This window comes from Ascaphus truei, chromosome 8, assembly GCF_040206685.1.
Source record: "Ascaphus truei isolate aAscTru1 chromosome 8, aAscTru1.hap1, whole genome shotgun sequence".
Taxonomy (NCBI): domain Eukaryota; kingdom Metazoa; phylum Chordata; class Amphibia; order Anura; family Ascaphidae; genus Ascaphus; species Ascaphus truei.
The window spans coordinates 103,423,114-103,439,545 of record NC_134490.1 but is presented as its reverse complement, the minus strand read 5'-3'; the positions used below and the strand labels follow the sequence as shown (position 1 = coordinate 103,439,545).

At 47.0% G+C, this 16,432-nt stretch overlaps 2 protein-coding genes across 4 annotated transcripts in view; one reads left to right on the top strand and one right to left on the bottom strand.

Annotated features, from left to right (window-relative positions):
• UPF1 (UPF1 RNA helicase and ATPase) overlaps nucleotides 1-9,036 on the bottom strand; it is a 355,592-nt gene extending 346,556 nt beyond the window's left edge. For 2 of the 3 annotated variants that reach the window (XM_075612984.1, XM_075612985.1), the window contains exons 1-3: nucleotides 8,682-9,035; nucleotides 3,592-3,734; nucleotides 2,258-2,347 (exon numbers count right to left, since the gene is read on the bottom strand). In XM_075612984.1, coding sequence (XP_075469099.1) covers nucleotides 2,258-2,347; nucleotides 3,592-3,734; nucleotides 8,682-8,846 — 398 coding nt within the window. In that variant the 5' untranslated portion in view covers nucleotides 8,847-9,035. Of the gene's footprint in view, nucleotides 1-2,257; nucleotides 2,348-3,591; nucleotides 3,735-8,681 lie in introns of all 3 variants that reach the window. The other variant, XM_075612986.1, reaches the window with a different exon arrangement.
• JMJD1C (jumonji domain containing 1C) overlaps nucleotides 1-16,432 on the top strand; it is a 1,023,975-nt gene that overhangs the window by 50,755 nt on the left and 956,788 nt on the right. The gene's annotated exons all lie outside the window — the stretch shown is intronic.

The following is a 16,432-nucleotide window of genomic DNA, read 5'->3' as shown; positions in this document are numbered from 1 at the left end:
TATGTCTTTATATTGCGCCATTAATGTACATAGCGCTTCACAGCAGTAATATACTTGACAAGCATATAAATAACAAATATAAATAACACATATAATGGGAAGAAGTACTTCAGACATAAAAGTAACATTTAGGAAAAAGAGTCCCTGCTTCGAAGAGCTTACAATCTAATTTGTTAGTAGAAAGAACATACAGAGACAGTAGGAGGGTGTTCTGGTAAGTGCATCTGCAAGGGGCCAAGTTTAATGTATGAGGTGTAAAGTATCAGCCACAGAGCTACTCATATGCTTCCTTAAGCAGGTGTATTTTTGAGGTTGGTCTTAAATGTGGATAGAGTGGTTGCTTGTCGGGTATTGAGGGGAAGGGCATTCCAGAGGTGTGGGGCAGTCAGTGAGAAAGGTTTAAAGGCGGGAGACGGCTTTAGATACAAAGGGGGTAGAGAGAAGACATCCTTGAGCGGAAAGCAAGAGTTGGGATGGTGTATAGTGAGAAATTAGGGTTGAGATGTAAGGCGGGGCAGAAAAGTGTAAAGCTTTAAAAGTGAGGAGACTTGTGTGCTCGATACGGGATTTGATAGGAAGCCTGGAGAAGGATTTCTGCAGGGGAGATGCTGAGACAGATTTCAGAGTTAGTAGAGTAACTCTGGCAGTAACATTTAGGATAGATTGTAGGGAAGACAGGCAAGAGGCAGGAAGGCTGAACAGCAGTAGGTTACAGTAGTCGAGACGGGAGAGAATGAGGGTCTGTGTCAGAGTTTTTGCAGTCTAGCAACAGAGGAAAGGAAGTATCTTTGTAATAGTGCAGAGGAAAAAAACCGAGTTTTTTGCTACCTTTTGAATGTGAGAAGATAATGTCAGAGAGGAGTTGAGTGTGACCCCTAGGCAGCGTGTTTGGGCTACTGGGTGAATGAAGTACTTCCAAAAGTAATGTGGAAGGAGGTAGTAGGGCCAGGTTTGGGAGGAAGAATGAGGAGCTCTGTTTTTGCCATGTTAAGTTTAAGTCGGCGGATGGCCATCCAGGATGATATAGCAGAGAGACATTCATAAACTTTAGTCTGTACAGCAGGTGTAAGGTCAGGGGTAGAAAAGTAAATTTGTGTGTCAGTAGCATAGAGGTGATATTTGAACCAAAGAGATGTTATTAGATCACCTAGAGAAAGTGTGTAAAGAGAAAAGAGGAGAGGTCCAAGGTCCGAGCCCTGGACACCCTCACATAGAGATCAATAGAGGAGGTGTTAGCAAGAGACACAAAGTACGATGGGAGAGGTAAGAGGAGATTCAGGATAGAGTTGTTACGAATGTCAAGTGTATGGAGAATGTGAAGGAGAAGAGTGGACCACAGTATCAAATGCTGCACAGAGGTCGAGTAATATGAGCAGTGTAATGACCTCTGTCTTTGGATGCATGGAGGTCATTAGTTATTTTAGTGAGGGCTGTTTCAGTAGAGTGAGCAGTGCGGAAGCCAGACTGTAGAGGGTCTAGGAGAGAATAAGTGTTGAGAAAATGGAGTAAACGAGAGAATACAAGACATTCAAGGAGTTTAGAGGCAAAAAGCAGGAGGGAGACAGGTCGATGGTTAGAAAGACTGGTAGGGTCAAGCTTGCTGTTTGAGTAATGGTATAACTGTTGCATGTTTGAAGGAAGAGGAAAGGGTACCAGAGTAGAGGGAGGAGTTAAAAATGTGTGCGAGCGTAGGGATTATAGTAGGAGCAAGAGGTTTTAGGAGATGGGAGGGAATGGGGCAAGAGGGCAGGTGGTAGAGGGAGAAGAGGAGATCAATAGTGACACATCCTCCCATGTGACAGCAGACAGTCAAGGAAAGCAGGAGGAGAGTTAGGAGGAGGTGTAGGATGGGAGAAGGATACAGAGGAGATGCCCTGACGTATGGATTTCACCTTGTCTTTGAAATAGTCGGCAAAGTCCTGAGGTGAGATGGAGGAAGAAGAACAGGCAACAGAGGGTGGTTTGAGCAGGGAGTCAGACAGAAAATAGTCGGCTGGATAAGACTTGTGCGTGTTGATTAGTGAAGAAAAGTTGGTTTGTTTAGCTTGAGAGAGGGCAGAGTTGAAACAGGATAGCATAAATTTGTAGTGAAGGAAGTCTGCGATATTATAGCCACACACACACACACACACGAGAGGGGTGGGTGGTGAGGTTTGGGTTTCCCCAGGATTTCACAATCGAATTCCGGGGCTCCCTAACAAAAAAAAAAAATGGGAAGAACCACTGATCTAGATTATAGCAAACGGTTTAGACATACCTGCCAGAAGTATTTCCACGTCCATTGCAGAACCATTTCTTACTGGTGTTGCAGTAGACCACACAAGCAGGGTCATGAATTCCACAATAGCTGTAAAAAAAAATTAAAAAAAAAAATTCTATTAACATACAAGATATTTGACACCATCTTTGTAAGGAAAAAAGTGTCCGGTTAAGTCAATAAATTTGTGACATGGTGCTTCATGGTAATGCCACTACCTGCACCATGTGACCTTGGGAATGAGGAAGTCTTGTAATTAAGACACTGAACTCTGAAATGGGAGACCTGGTACAAATAGCTATTGTCAAGTAACTAATCAGACACTTAAAACTATTATAGCTGTGACAATAACAGCAGCATGGCTTACACAAATAAAGGTTAAGCCAGCTTGCTGCCCCTACTAGACGGCGACCCAACCAAGGGTTAAATTGCCATCAATGGGGTGGAAAATGTCCCGGACCATGTAATTTTTAAACTGAAGTTACTGTGTCTTCCGTGTATACCATTTATTATGTATCTGCATCTCATTGTGTATATAAAAGGAAGTGTGTGCCTGGGCTAGCAACAATAACTAGAATTAGGCACCCGATGATTCAGAGGTCTAGCTGCAGTGCCTATGAAAAATTGGGAGGTGGGCAGGGACACGCCCGTCTGCTGGAAGAGTACACAGTCGCAAACTGGAGCATTCTCTCCCAGGCAGCGAGGTCTCTATCCCTGTAGGAGGTATGGAGCTAAAGTCAGGGACAAGGGTTTGGGTCCTAGCCCCGTTGGCCTGGTTCCCATTGGTCAGTTCTAATTTTACCCATACTCCTTGACCCCAACCTTAGGCACTGGCTCAATCTCCTGCCCTGAACATACCCCCCTTCTCCTGGTTGGCTCAACACATTAATGGTCTCGCAGATAGGTAGCAAGATCTGTGTGACATGGGGTAGTCACCCAAAGTTACAGGGATATCCAGGAACGGATTAATCGAGGCAGCATTCAGGATAAGTTAGCATTGGCAGCACCCGGCATCTAGTGAGCTAGAAGTCCCCCGTAGTACCCATTTTGGGGAGTTATTGCCCTGTTTGCGCCCGTGTTCCCGGTTGGCTCCAGTTAAAATAAAACCTCTATTTAAACTTCTGCCTAGTGAACATGATCCCAAATTGTCTTGTCAAACCTGTATCGTGACAAGAACGTCTTTGGGGTAGAGATCGCACAAGTGAATGTTCATTGCAGATCATTCACCTTTTGTTAAATATCCAGCAATCGCTAAATTATAGAGTAAACATAATAGACTGTGGATTACAAATGAAATAATTTACTAGACTTGACTAGTCTAAACATTTACTTACCTGCAGGCATGCACTGGAAGATCCTTGGTATAATAGGTATCTTCTTCATCTTCTTCAAAGTTCAGTTCACCCAACAACTGGCTAGTTTTTCCCACACCATCATCTACTGAACCATTCTGTAGGATTCCATCAGGACCATTAATCTAAAACAGATACATACACAATGTTTTGTTTATTTCTGTTAGAAAAACTATTTGGAACATTAGATTTTCTGAAACCCAGGATTCCATTTGAGATGCTCAGTCCTATATAATCAGAATGTAGGCCTTGTCAGATTTGACAGGCCATAAAAACAATTCTTAAATGTTTGCAACAATTTGTAACAAATTAGAATCTCAGGTGCCAGAATGATTACACTACTTAAAGCTGCAGTTCAGTCTTTCTTTTTTTTTTTTTACTTCAATAGTTTTATGTGTGCAATCTCTAATTACCTAAAGAACTGTATAGCTGCCAGCCAATTCGTTCTCCATGTATTGATTGGTGAAATCTTTAGATATGGGATATGTTTTTCCTCTGTTTCTGTCACTCAGTGGAAGCTCATGAATATTCATGAGCACTCCTGCACTGACATGTGCTAGAAGGAGGGCAGGGCTGACAAAGGGGTGTGCCAGGGCTTGTGACAGGGCATGAAGGGGCAGTGCCTTAGTAAATGGTTGTTAAAATAGAATACAAGAAAATTGGTCTTTCAAAGTTGTTGTTTTTTAAAACAGAAAATGCTAAAAGTATTTTTTCTTACTACAGAACTGATTTATTAAAAAAAACACACATGCAGGATATTGACTGAACTGCAGCTTTAATAATTTCTGCCCTAGTCATTGCAACTGCTGATTTTGATTGCTTTTTCTTTCCAATCTAATGTCTTTAACAGTTCAAGTGTTGCTGTGAAAAGTTTGGTGACACGGTCTCCCTGCCGCACTCCCTTGCTGATCCTCATCTTGCTGGTAGCTTCATGTAATCTAATGGTTTATATTATTCTAAATAACATTTATGAGAATGTCATAGCAAATCGCTCTTTTTATTAGTTTTCCTTCCAACTTCGCATTTAGATGTAATCTGCAGCAAACCAATCGGTGATCAATCCTCGTGTCAAATAGGTTAAGGTCTGTGCAGTCGTCAATCATGGCTCTTATTAATTAGAATATAGTGCATTTCATTCTTGATTCCATTGGGTCCATTCCATGTTCATTTTCAATTTGGATTCTTGAGTAATTAATTCTTGGTGTAGAAGTTTTCACATTCTGCATATTCTACCAATTGGTCGCCACGTTCATTCCCGTTACCATCCGTTACCATAACCACTTACCAACTGATGCTTCATCTTTCTGGAGAGCACCAATCTGTGCATTGAAATCTCCCATAAGTATCTTGGTGACAATTTCATGTGTTGTTAAGTTGGTTGATTTCATGGTAGAAGCCTCCCACTTCATTGTTTGCGTGACTTGATGATGAAGCATGACTTCATACTCCACTGTGTTGTTTCTCCATCTCTTAATGATGAAGCCTACTCCATCGATTGTTCCTTTCTTCGACCTTGAGTCCTTCATGTTTGCTTCCAACATCACTAAGTTCAACAATATCCCATTGAATCTTTTCAAGTTAGTTTCCAGTGCTGCTTCACTGGAGAGTTTGATACAGATGCAGCCGTCTAGATTCGACCCCAACTCACAGCCAATTCCCCAAATACTCTGCAGCAGACAAATAATGGCCCATCGGATTAACACAGTGGGTCCCTGCTGTGTGAATCCTACCGGGTTCTGTAAGAGACGTGCAGTCAGAGACTGAATCACTCTACCTGCGCACATGCGTCAGAGTTTTTATGATAGGTTTCAAGTGCTTTTTACCAAGCAATAACTGGTTATTTTCTGACTTGTAATTATATAAAATAAAATAAAAAACTGTCAAACCATGCAGCACCCTGAATTACCAGGAAAAACTACATATGCCATAAAAATGTACTCAAGTAAGATTCTGCACTACAGTACTTATGTTGGTTAAATATTCCAATTTAGATTAATTAACTAAGGCATGGAAATGCCACCTAAGCAAATAAATCAATATTAATATTGCTGCAGGCATATAAGTAAATGAAGATGTAATGCTGCTTAAATTCTCCATGGCACGGTTAAAAGACCCCTAGATTGCAACAATCATAATATCTAATAGAGAGCAATAAAGATTACATTTTGAACGAAAGCAGAAAAATAAAGTGAACCATTATAACTAAATGTATTTTTAATACAAGTGTCATGCTGTTTATCGAACTACTTTTTTCCCTTTCAAACATTTTCTTTACTTGGATAACTAATAAAAATATATGTCTAATTTATTCAGTGGAAAAGCAACTAAGATAATGCAGAGTTGGTTTCAATTAGGCTGCGGCCAGGGTGATGCTGAGCAGGCGCTCGCCGCGATCCAACACCTTGCTACAATGTGTGTGGCCAGCGTGATCACGTGCGTGCATGTGCCAGCTGCTTGCAGAGACAAGTACATTTGTTTCTGCCGTGCCACGCGGGCGATTCGCTCAATAAGGATGAACCAGCTGTGACATCATGGCCGCGCCCCCAAACGCCACTCCGAGCGCTCAACTAGCTGGCTACAAATCACCCAAGCAAAATGAGTGCCGAGCTAGAGTGTCAGCGTCACCCTGGCCGCCGCCATAGAGATGTGAGCAACATTAACGTTCTTCAGCAAAGATAATGGATAGCAGACATGCTTGTACAGAAATTGTGAATATGTAAAAGAATAGAGAAAAAAAAGTTTTAAAACCCTCCACTTTCATTTACAGATTAAATCTCTCCCTCTCCTCCCACCCCTTCACCTCTCTCTCTCCTCCGTTCTGATCTATACAAGAGTGTGTATTTATTTTTTAAACTACATTTAGCCCATAATAGTAATAATCCCCTCATAACAGGGCATTATTGGCCAGTAAATACGTACCGCAATTTAAAAAAAACAAAAGAAAACTCTTAATGCCATTTTTAATGAGTTTTAATATACTGAGCATCCTTTGATTTCTAAAGCAGGCTTTATTTAGCACACCTACCAAAGCAGTGCAAGATCTTTGCGACGCTTGCCCGTTTGTTATAATTTGTTGCCAATGTTACCATCAGTTTGAGCTGCAAACTAACAATAATCCATGTTACTTTAGGCTGCGCTTATGGTGCCGTCGCCGGCGACGTCATGCTGCGGTCGCTGGTAAAATCAAATTGACTTCCAGCAACCAAGCTGTCACTCCGTGCTTACATTTGTTTTGAAGCGACGTTGCATCACTGTCGCTGGCACTATAAGCGCAGCCTTAGTAATACAAGAATACATTGCAGCTGCTGAGTTACACTGACAGATTCATTGAAGCTGAATGGCATAACCCGGGTCAACAGGATCTTTGCTGATCGATCACGGGAGAACGAATCGATCGTCAACTTAGTGAATACGTTTTTCATTAAAAGTAACCAAATTCTTTATATTAAAAAAAAGTTTTTTGTTTAAATGAGTGCCACCCAGTAGTGTCCCTTTAATATGTTTGTTTATGTCCCAGAATCACCTCAGTATGGGGGCGCTCAAACACTGCCCACTATGTACACCTGTCAGATAGACTTCAGGAGTAAAGCAGCAACCTGCTAAATAGCAACTTGTCAATGACAGGCCACAACTAGTCCCTGTAGGCCAAGCCGACTTGCTCCCCATCAGTTATGGACATATATTTAAACAAGTAATCCAACAAAGAAAAGGAAAAACGAGAGCATATAACCCTTCTGCTGTGAAATGGGTCAGCAATGCATTGAAAGGGCTACTTTTTGGAGATCCCAAAAATGTTGGTGGGAGGCAAAACTAATACAGCCAGATTTAGTTAGCGATTGGAAATATAATTATTTTACCCCCCGAGATTCGTAAATTAAAATAAGGAGATTAAGCGATCTTCCATTTACTTGGGGGGAAAAAAGGTAACTGCCAGAAAAAGTAGCAATTAAGTAAATGTCATCTTCAATTGACTGTCAGTAGTAGACGTGACTAATAAAGATATACATTTATCCTATACGATAACAGCCTAAGGCTGAGTCCATGGAGACTGCAGCTGTGCGGAGGCGCGCTGAGGCAAAGCGGGTGCTTTCCCTGGCCTTAGTTCGCGCGCCGTCCGGGGGCGCGGGCCAGTGACGTCACAGAGCTGGTTCGCCCTCATTGGGCACACCGCTCACGTGACCGGCCCTGCGCTCCTGTGAGCGCGAAAAACGAAAAATTTGGTAAGACCTACGCTTCCGCACGCTTGCGGAAGCGTGCACGAGCCCCTGCTAAAGCCGCTCTTATTGCGGATGCAGGGGCTCACTGCCGAGCGTAAGCGCGGTTCAGCGTCTAAGAGCTGGCCATGCCCAAGGCCTAAGATGTATTATTTAGAAATAGAAAGCTGAGGCGCCTTTAAAAAAAAAAATCAAATTTTCTTTAAAAATAGTTTTTTGTTTTTTTTAACATGTATTACAGATGTTTGCAAACCTTTGATAAAAGTAGCGGTTCTGTTGGTGTAATATCCCACCAACATTTTAATGGGATCAGGAAATCTTTGCCAGAATAAAAGCATAAGGAAAATTGTGTCATCTTATATTGGCAAACGTAGGGTTGGGCAATAATATTGTTATTGGAAAACATTGATAGCAATATTGATCATATCAATATGGGGGAAAAAAGACACGGCATGAAAAAGTCAAATGTTCAAGATTGTTTTATCTTTCTAATGAACAGCAATGACTACTTCAATGTTTTAAAATTAAACATGTAAAATGGCAGTGCCCAATAAAGCGCCTCAAACCCATAAGGAAGACACGTTGCCAATCAGTGGGCAGCTTGCCACCACGGGGCGGGGAAGACTGGCAATTGGTAACAAGACCCACGCCAGCGTATGGCTCCGGTAAAGCCTCACAACCTCGGGCGGCGCGTCCAGGGAAGACACAATGCCTTGTCCGCCGCGCTGCTCCCCGCCGGCCTCCCGCCGAGGCCTACCTCGCTAACCTCCCCGGGCAGCCTCCCCCCGCCAGCAGCCCTCCCCGGGCAGCCTCCCCCCGCCAGCAGCCCTCCCCGGAAGCCCTCCCGCCGAGGCCTACCTGCCCGTCCAGCTGGCTCTGCCCCTGTGTCTGCGTCTGGCTGGGCAGCGTGAAGTCGGTGAACTCGAACTCCGAGCCTTGCGTGTCGGCCCCGAGCAGCTCGGCCTCCTCCGTGTCCAGGAAGGTGAGCGTCTGGGAGCTCGGCCCGTACGCCTCCACGCTCATGTTTAGCGCCTTCTCCTTTTGCGGTGACGCTGCGAAGTAACGGCTCTCTATTCCTGACAGCTGGGCTACGGCTCCAAAGTAGGACCCTCCAACAACAGACCAACCGCCGCCGAACGCAGGTAACGAGACGCCTCAGCTCGGACTCCCACCGCCAACCGATGACGCAAGACGCTACCGCGCATGACAGACGTGCTTTCCCCTGCGCCGTGACGTAATCACGCAGGGCAGGTTAGCCGCGAGTTGTCAGTGGTGACTCACACATACACTCGCTGTCCCGGAAGTGCCCGCTTTCCCGCGCAAGTTCGGCGCTGTTATGAATGAGGATTCGGCGATAATGTGTGGGCGTTGTTAAGGAAAACATAACCGGCAGAGGTGACGTGATGTAGGAGAGAAACGAGAGGCACCAACTGAGGCACCGGGCAGCAGCACGTTAGGATGTGCCCAGGCTGGCTATAGGAAGCGGTGGGGTGACGTAGTTAGAGTGACTGGCAGGCTGGGCACTTTCTGTTCCTATATCTCGGTGATGAGTAGTAAAGGTGCAGTCCCATTTAGGGCCGCAGTAAGTACAGGGAGGCAGCAACGAGCAAAAGAGGCACCGCTTTACAGTGTCAGCAGTATATACAATCTATACTATAATTAGAAGTTGGATTCCATTTGTTTGTTTCTTTGTATGTCCGAAGCATCGAAATCTCAGAAATGGCACCACGTAGCACAACGAAACTTTCACTGGACTTTCTGCTGCGGATTTGTAGGTCAACACAACTATTTTGAGCTTCCAATGTGACTCCCCTCCTAAATTAAGGACATTCTAAGTTTCCCTTGGCTGCCCAGCAAATCTGTTGGAGATGGGGGGAGGGGACGCTTGTCCTTGCCTGGATCGGGGCTGTGTGTGTGTGATGTGAGATGTGCGCAGCAAGGGGAAATTCCAAAGCAGCGCGGGGATATGTGCCGCCAGTGGGCGGAGGGGGCGGGGACATATTCCGGCAGCAGGGGGAGACACATACACACACACACACAGACAGAGACAAATCTCACCCTGCACTACATCTAGCAGCGAGGGAGGGGCCGGGAAGATGTGCCGGCGGGGAGGGGTGGGACATGTATTCAATATTCCATTCCCCGGGCACAAAAGCTAGTATACAAGCAAATGTGACCCTGTGTCGGTCTTTGTACACGTATACATGTATTGCAGGCTGACTACACGGTGCCGTAGTGTTTCTCTCTTTGCCAGGTTGTATCAGTCTGTCTGTGTGTGTATCTGTAGGCTGGGCCATGCTACCGCAGTCCGTGTGGACGTGTTCGCGTCCATGCAGCGTGGGGGCGTGCATTGCGCAACAAATCAGTTGAAACTGATTTCTTGGCTCGACGGGCTGGTCACGTGAGTGTTCGCCCAATCAGGGGGAACCAGCTCCGTGACGCAATAGGCAGCCCCCAGAGCATGCCCCCCGCTGCCAGCATGGCACGTCGACTAAGCCCAGGGAAAGCACCCGCTTTCCCACAGCCTCCGCACGCGCGAAGACACCATGGTCTGGGCTTTAGTTAATTTGTACAGTGCAATGAAAGGCCATGTTGTTGATAGTAACCCTTTAGAAGCCAGAGGGACTCTGCTGTGTGTTACTTACCGCCCTAGTACCAGCGGTTTACCAATACCATTTGTATTTACAAAATATTTGCCATTACACCCCTGCATACCAGGTTTTTTATTCAGGTGGACCCTTGTAAGTTACGGTGGTATAAATATATGGTACATATGTTAAAAATGCTTGCAAAATGTTGAAATATAGTAATTTTCAAGTCTTTAAATGTATCCAAAATGACATTACAATAAGCTTGTGGTCCTCCTAAATGTTTTTTGATCTGGCTCTTTGGAGAACAAGTTGAAGAGCCATGATGTACACTGTGTGTCATTAGGGCACTAAAGGGCTTAAGCAAGCAAGTTGCCACAGTAACCCTCAAATTCCATGTCACGATAATACCATGAAATATTATGTATTTTAATCAATCTGGTGCTTCACAGGTTAATGTAGCTACAGTTTGATTTAAAAAAAAAAAAGAGAATATATTGGGTTTATGACAGGTCAAGACTCTTCCTGGGTCTGTGCAGACATACAAAGAGGGCTTAATTGGGGGTGGGGGGCATCACTAAAAGTGACGTGTTGTTAAGAAGACAACAAACAATAGCCAAATACTATTCTGTCAGCCATAAAGAAAACGAAACATTCTTTAATGATTACTGGTGTATTCCAGAGAAAAGTGTGTCACGCTGTGCTCACCACAAACAAGGTGGGACCACGGAGCTGAGGTGGGAATGGATATTACGCCAGCCACAGCCACTGGGGCGTGTCTGGAGTGTAGAGTAAGTCGGAATAGCCGGGTCAGGGTTGGAGAGGTACGGGTCGTCGTTATACTTGCCGGGGTCAGAGGAGGAGAGGTACGGAACGTTGCAGGTACTATTAGCCGGGTCCGGGATTGGAGAGAGTAGCATCGTCGTGGTCCGTTTGCCGAGGTCAGGATGGGAGAGAGTAGAATGGTCATTGGTCTGGATGCCGAGGTCGGGTCTAGAGAAGAGTGGATGGTCGTGGAATGCCGTGTCGGTACATATGAAGAAGCAGCAAGGCAAGACAGGACAATACTGTGGAGGCAGAGAAGAGGTGAGTTTAACGCAACTAGAACTATGCTCAGCCAAAGTGCCAGTGGCACAACTGAGCATATGTAGGTGAGAGCATCCAATGAGAGAACAGCAGCGTAGAGGTAAGTATAGAGCGAGGGCTGTGATAGGAGGCAGGGTAATAATACTCGAGTGAGCTCCCTGGGATGGAGTCTGTGAGTGCTGCGTCCGGGCCCGTGCGAGCGATTAGCGCTTGTCCCCCGTCCTTGTGAAGGGACGGCTTTAAGGGGCTGGAGCGGGTGCACTCGCATGCCAGAGGCTCGATGGATGCCGGAGGGACCGGCGAGATCTGGGAAAGGGCTGAGCGCTGGATTAGGTGAACAGAGAGCGCACCGAGGGCGGTGTGGCTCCCCGAACCATACAAGGTGACACACAGGTTGGGTGAATTTCTTAAAAATAAGACTATCCGGTGATACCCTCCATTCTAAAGTATAACGTTCAGATATGTGTCATCGTTGCAAGGAGACGCATTCACTGAGGTCAGACATGTGAGGTCTGGAAGGTAGCCAAGGACAGATATCCATTTGTCACTCAAATTTAGGAGCGAGACGGTCATAATTAGCCTTGTTGCGTCCATCATAATCGCCTGAATCTATTGTTATAACTCACGTGTGTCTAAGTACTAAAGAATGGAAGTTATGAATGCATTTCTATATATTGAGGCAAAGATTTAAACGCATTTTGTAGGATTTTTTTTCTCTGTCATAAAAAAGTCAACACCTGATTTACGATAGATGTGGGCTTATGTGATTTCAATGGAAAGATAATAGTATATAGGGCTTTCCCTGCATTTATGAAATCAGAATTCAACAAATGTTTGTATTGAACAAAACACGTGAATTTTCATATTTCTATGCCAGTGACTTCTCTGGGGAAAACCCTGACATATGGTGATTTATGTTTTATGTTTTATCCTGTTATTTTAAGACAGAGGTGCGCAAACTGGGGGGTGTGCCAAGATTGTTTAGGGGGGCGCAGCTGGCGGGGCGATTTTGCAGAGAAGCAGAGAGAAAGGCAGTCTAGCTGCAATTTCTCCTGCAGCCATTAGGTGCCGCTGTGATGCACATTTCATGCAGCAACAGGCTTTGACTTCCTGAATGGTGTGTGTGACAAAGAAAGACATGGAGATGTGGGAGACATGGTGGGGGTGAGACATGGAGAGGTGGGAGACATTGGGATGAGGGGGAGAGAGAGACATGGAGGTGGGAGACCTATTGGGGGGAGGTGGAGAGAGACATGGAGAGGTGGGAGACATTGGTGGGAGGGGGAGAGAGCATGGAGAGGTGAGACATTGGGGGAGGGGGACAGAGACACTGGGGGGAAAGTGAGAGAGAGACACTGGGGGGAAGGTGAGAGAGACACTGGGGGGAAGGTGAGAGAGAGACACTGGGGGGAAGGTGAGAGAGAGACACTGGGGGGAAGGTGAGAGAGAGACACTGGGGGGAAGGTGAGAGAGAGACACTGGGGGGAAGGTGAGAGAGAGACACTGGGGGGAAGGTGAGAGAGAGACACTGGGGGGAAGGTGAGAGATAGACACTGGGGGGAAGGTGAGAGAGACACTGGGGGGAAGGTGAGAGAGAGACACTGGAGGGAAGGTGAGAGAGACTGGGCGGAAGGTGAGAGAGACACTGGGGGAAGGTGAGAGAGAGACACTGGGGGGAAGGTGAGAGAGAGACACTGGGGGGAAGGTGAGAGAGAGACACTGGGGGGAAGGTGAGAGAGAGACACTGGGGGGAAGATGAGAGAGAGACACTGGGGGGAAGATGAGAGAGAGACACTGGGGGGAAGGTGAGAGAGAGACACTGGGGGGGAAGGTGAGAGAAACACTGGAGGGAAGGTGAGAAGAGAGACACTGGGGAAGGTGAGAAGAGATACTGGGGGGAAGGTGAGAGAGACACGGGGGAAGGTGAGAGGGAGACGGGGGGAGGTGAGTGTGACGATGGGGAGGATTTGGCCCGGGATTAAAGGGGTTACACCCCAATTGGCCACCCTCTAACCTCACCAGGGAGACAAGGGGTTAACTGGGCTGAGGCCCAGAAATGTGATTTAACCCTTGTTATGACATGTAAATGTGTATTCCCCTGTTCCCATGTTTTATTGTAATATCTGGTTTAATCAGTGTCTGCATCACACACACACTAGGATCCATCCGGGAGCACAAGGGTTAATAGTTGTTTAGTGATTATAGCCCTTTGTGTAATTTTCCCGCCTTTTCAGGCACCATTTTGCAGGGTCCCATAAGCCGCCATTGGAGCTCCATGTGTTTCAATGGCGAATCTTGCTGTTTGGGTCCTGTTTCCTGAGAAGACCAGCAGATGGCGTCCTAGAGGAGGAGCGGCGGTTTCCCATTGTAAGTCAATGGACCCATTGACTTCAATGGAGAATCCTCGAAAGAGCTTTCCAGGAACGAGTTGGCTGCCGTCCAAACCGCAAAGCGGATACATTTTCAATAGGAGAGCTTTGATCACTTATTAGCCAAGTTCAACGACAAGTGGCGTGGGAATAAACAGTTCTAGAGCACCTAGAAATAAAATTCTTTTTGCCCCTAGTTCCTAGACCTCCCCCCACTCGACCACAACCGGGTCCCCGTATCCTAGACCCCCGATAAGGGTGTCCCAGTTCCGGCATTGAGGACTGGGAAGTTTGGACCTGCTGGACCCAACGGAACCGGATATTTTAATGTGTTTGTATTTTATCTTTAATACTGTGTCCCAAGGTATGGATAAAAACCAGAGGAAATTCCCTTGGCCATCAGGTAGCAGATGGTCAGAGAAGCGTCCCAATGTCTAGAAATTAAGTGCTGTTCAAAGGAGTTTATCACCTACACTGTTTACAAGAGGGCGGAGATGACTCAAACCAGAGCAGGCTATAAGTGTCCCATTTCACACCTTACAACAAAGGGTTTCCTGCCAGATATTCCGTTTGGTAGACTAGCTGGCATTCCTGATGCAAATGTGGGATTACAGAAATGAGACCCCAGAGTGCTACTGCGCATGTGCCAACTAGCAGGGGGGCATGGATCAAAATGTGTTCCCATGTTAGTGAGTGGCTAGAGGTAATTGAAAACCAATCACCTGTACTTAATGTTAAGGATAGGGTTACAAAAGCTATATAATCTGTGGTCAACCCTTTATCCTGTGTCTTTCTATACCATCTTGATTGCTGAGAGAAACGCTATGCAATGTCTTCATGCCAGAGGTCTTTCATGTCTTTAGTGTCTTGATGATTATGAAGATTGCTGTATGAACTGCCAGTCCAGATATGACTCATCATTTCCATTTTAAGTAAGTGTCCATATTTTGCCTGTTATTTTTATATCTGTTGTGTTCACCTTTACCAAGGAATAAATTATATTTTATCATATCTAAGTCTCGTCCCAGTTCAACCCAGTTATATATATTTATATTATATCTATTTTGGTGTAAATTACAGCCTGCCATAAAGTTATCGTCACAGTGAGAGAGACGGGTTGGAGGTGAGAGAGACGGGGGGAGGTGAGAGAGATGGGGGGAGGTGAGAGACACTGGGGGAAGGTGAGAGAGAGACACTGGGGAAAGGCGAGAGAGACACTGGGGAAAGGCGTGAGAGAGACACTGGGGAAAGGTGTGAGAGAGACACTGGGCAAAGGCGAGAGAGACACTGGGGAAAGGAGAGAGAGACACTGGGGGGAAGTCGAGAGAGAGACACGGGGGAAGTCGAGAGAGAGACACTGGGGGGAAGGCGAGAGGGATACACTGGGGGGAAAGCGAGAGGGAGACACTGGGGGAAGGCGAGAGGGAGACACTGGGGGGAAGGCGAGGGAGACACTGGGGGGAAGGCGAGGGAGACACTGGGGGAAGGCGAGAGGGAGACACTGGGGGGAAGGCGAGGGAGACACTGGGGGGAAGGCGAGGGAGACACTGGGGGGAAGTCGAGAGAGAGACACGGGGGAAGTCGAGAGAGAGACACTGGGGGGAAGGCGAGAGGGAGACACTGGGGGGAAAGCGAGAGGGAGACACTGGGGGAAGGCGAGAGGGAGACACTGGGGGGAAGGCGAGGGAGACACTGGGGGGAAGGCGAGGGAGACACTGGGGGGAAGGCGAGGGAGACACTGGGGGGAAGGCGAGGGAGACACGGGGGAAGGCGAGGGAGACACTGGGGGGAAGGCGAGAGAGACACTGGGGGGAAGGCGAGAGAGACACTGGGGGGAAGGCGAGAGAGAGACACTGGGGGGAAGGCGAGAGAGACACTGGGGGGAAGGCGAGAGAGAGACACTGGGGGGAAGGCGAGAGAGAGACACTGGGGGGAAGGCGAGAGAGAGACACTGGGGGGAAGGCGAGAGAGAGACACTGGGGGGAAGGCGAGAGAGAGACACTGGGGGAAGGCGAGAGAGAGACACTGGGGGGAAGGCGAGAGAGAGACACTGGGGGGAAGGCGAGAGAGAGACACTGGGGGCAAGGCGAGAGAGAGACTGGGGGAAGGCGAGAGAGACACTGGGGGAAGGCGAGAGAGACACTGGGGGAAGGTGAGAGGGACACGGGGGGAAGGTGAGAGAGACACAATGGCGAGAGTGAGTGTGAGAGTGTGTGTTCTGGCACGGGAGGAGGTGGTTCCCTTTTTAGACCAATGAGCTGCACACCCACTGGTATCAGGGCCTTCCAGCACCTGGAGGAGCCAGAGCAGGTCCCTGCCTCATGATCGCCTATTCCCAGGGAGCTCCAGCCGGACCAGGAAGAGATCAACAAAGCGCGCCACTCCCCCAGCTAAATGGAGGGATGAAGGTCAGGCAGAGATGGCAGAATTGAGGGACTTGGGAGGAGGATGAGTTTTGGGGGGCTGAGGGTTATTCTTTGGGTCAGGGGGGTCACTTGGGAGTATTGATCAGCAGGGGAGATTCATCAGTACCCCGCTAGAGTTTGGTTATGGGGATCTCTAGGCA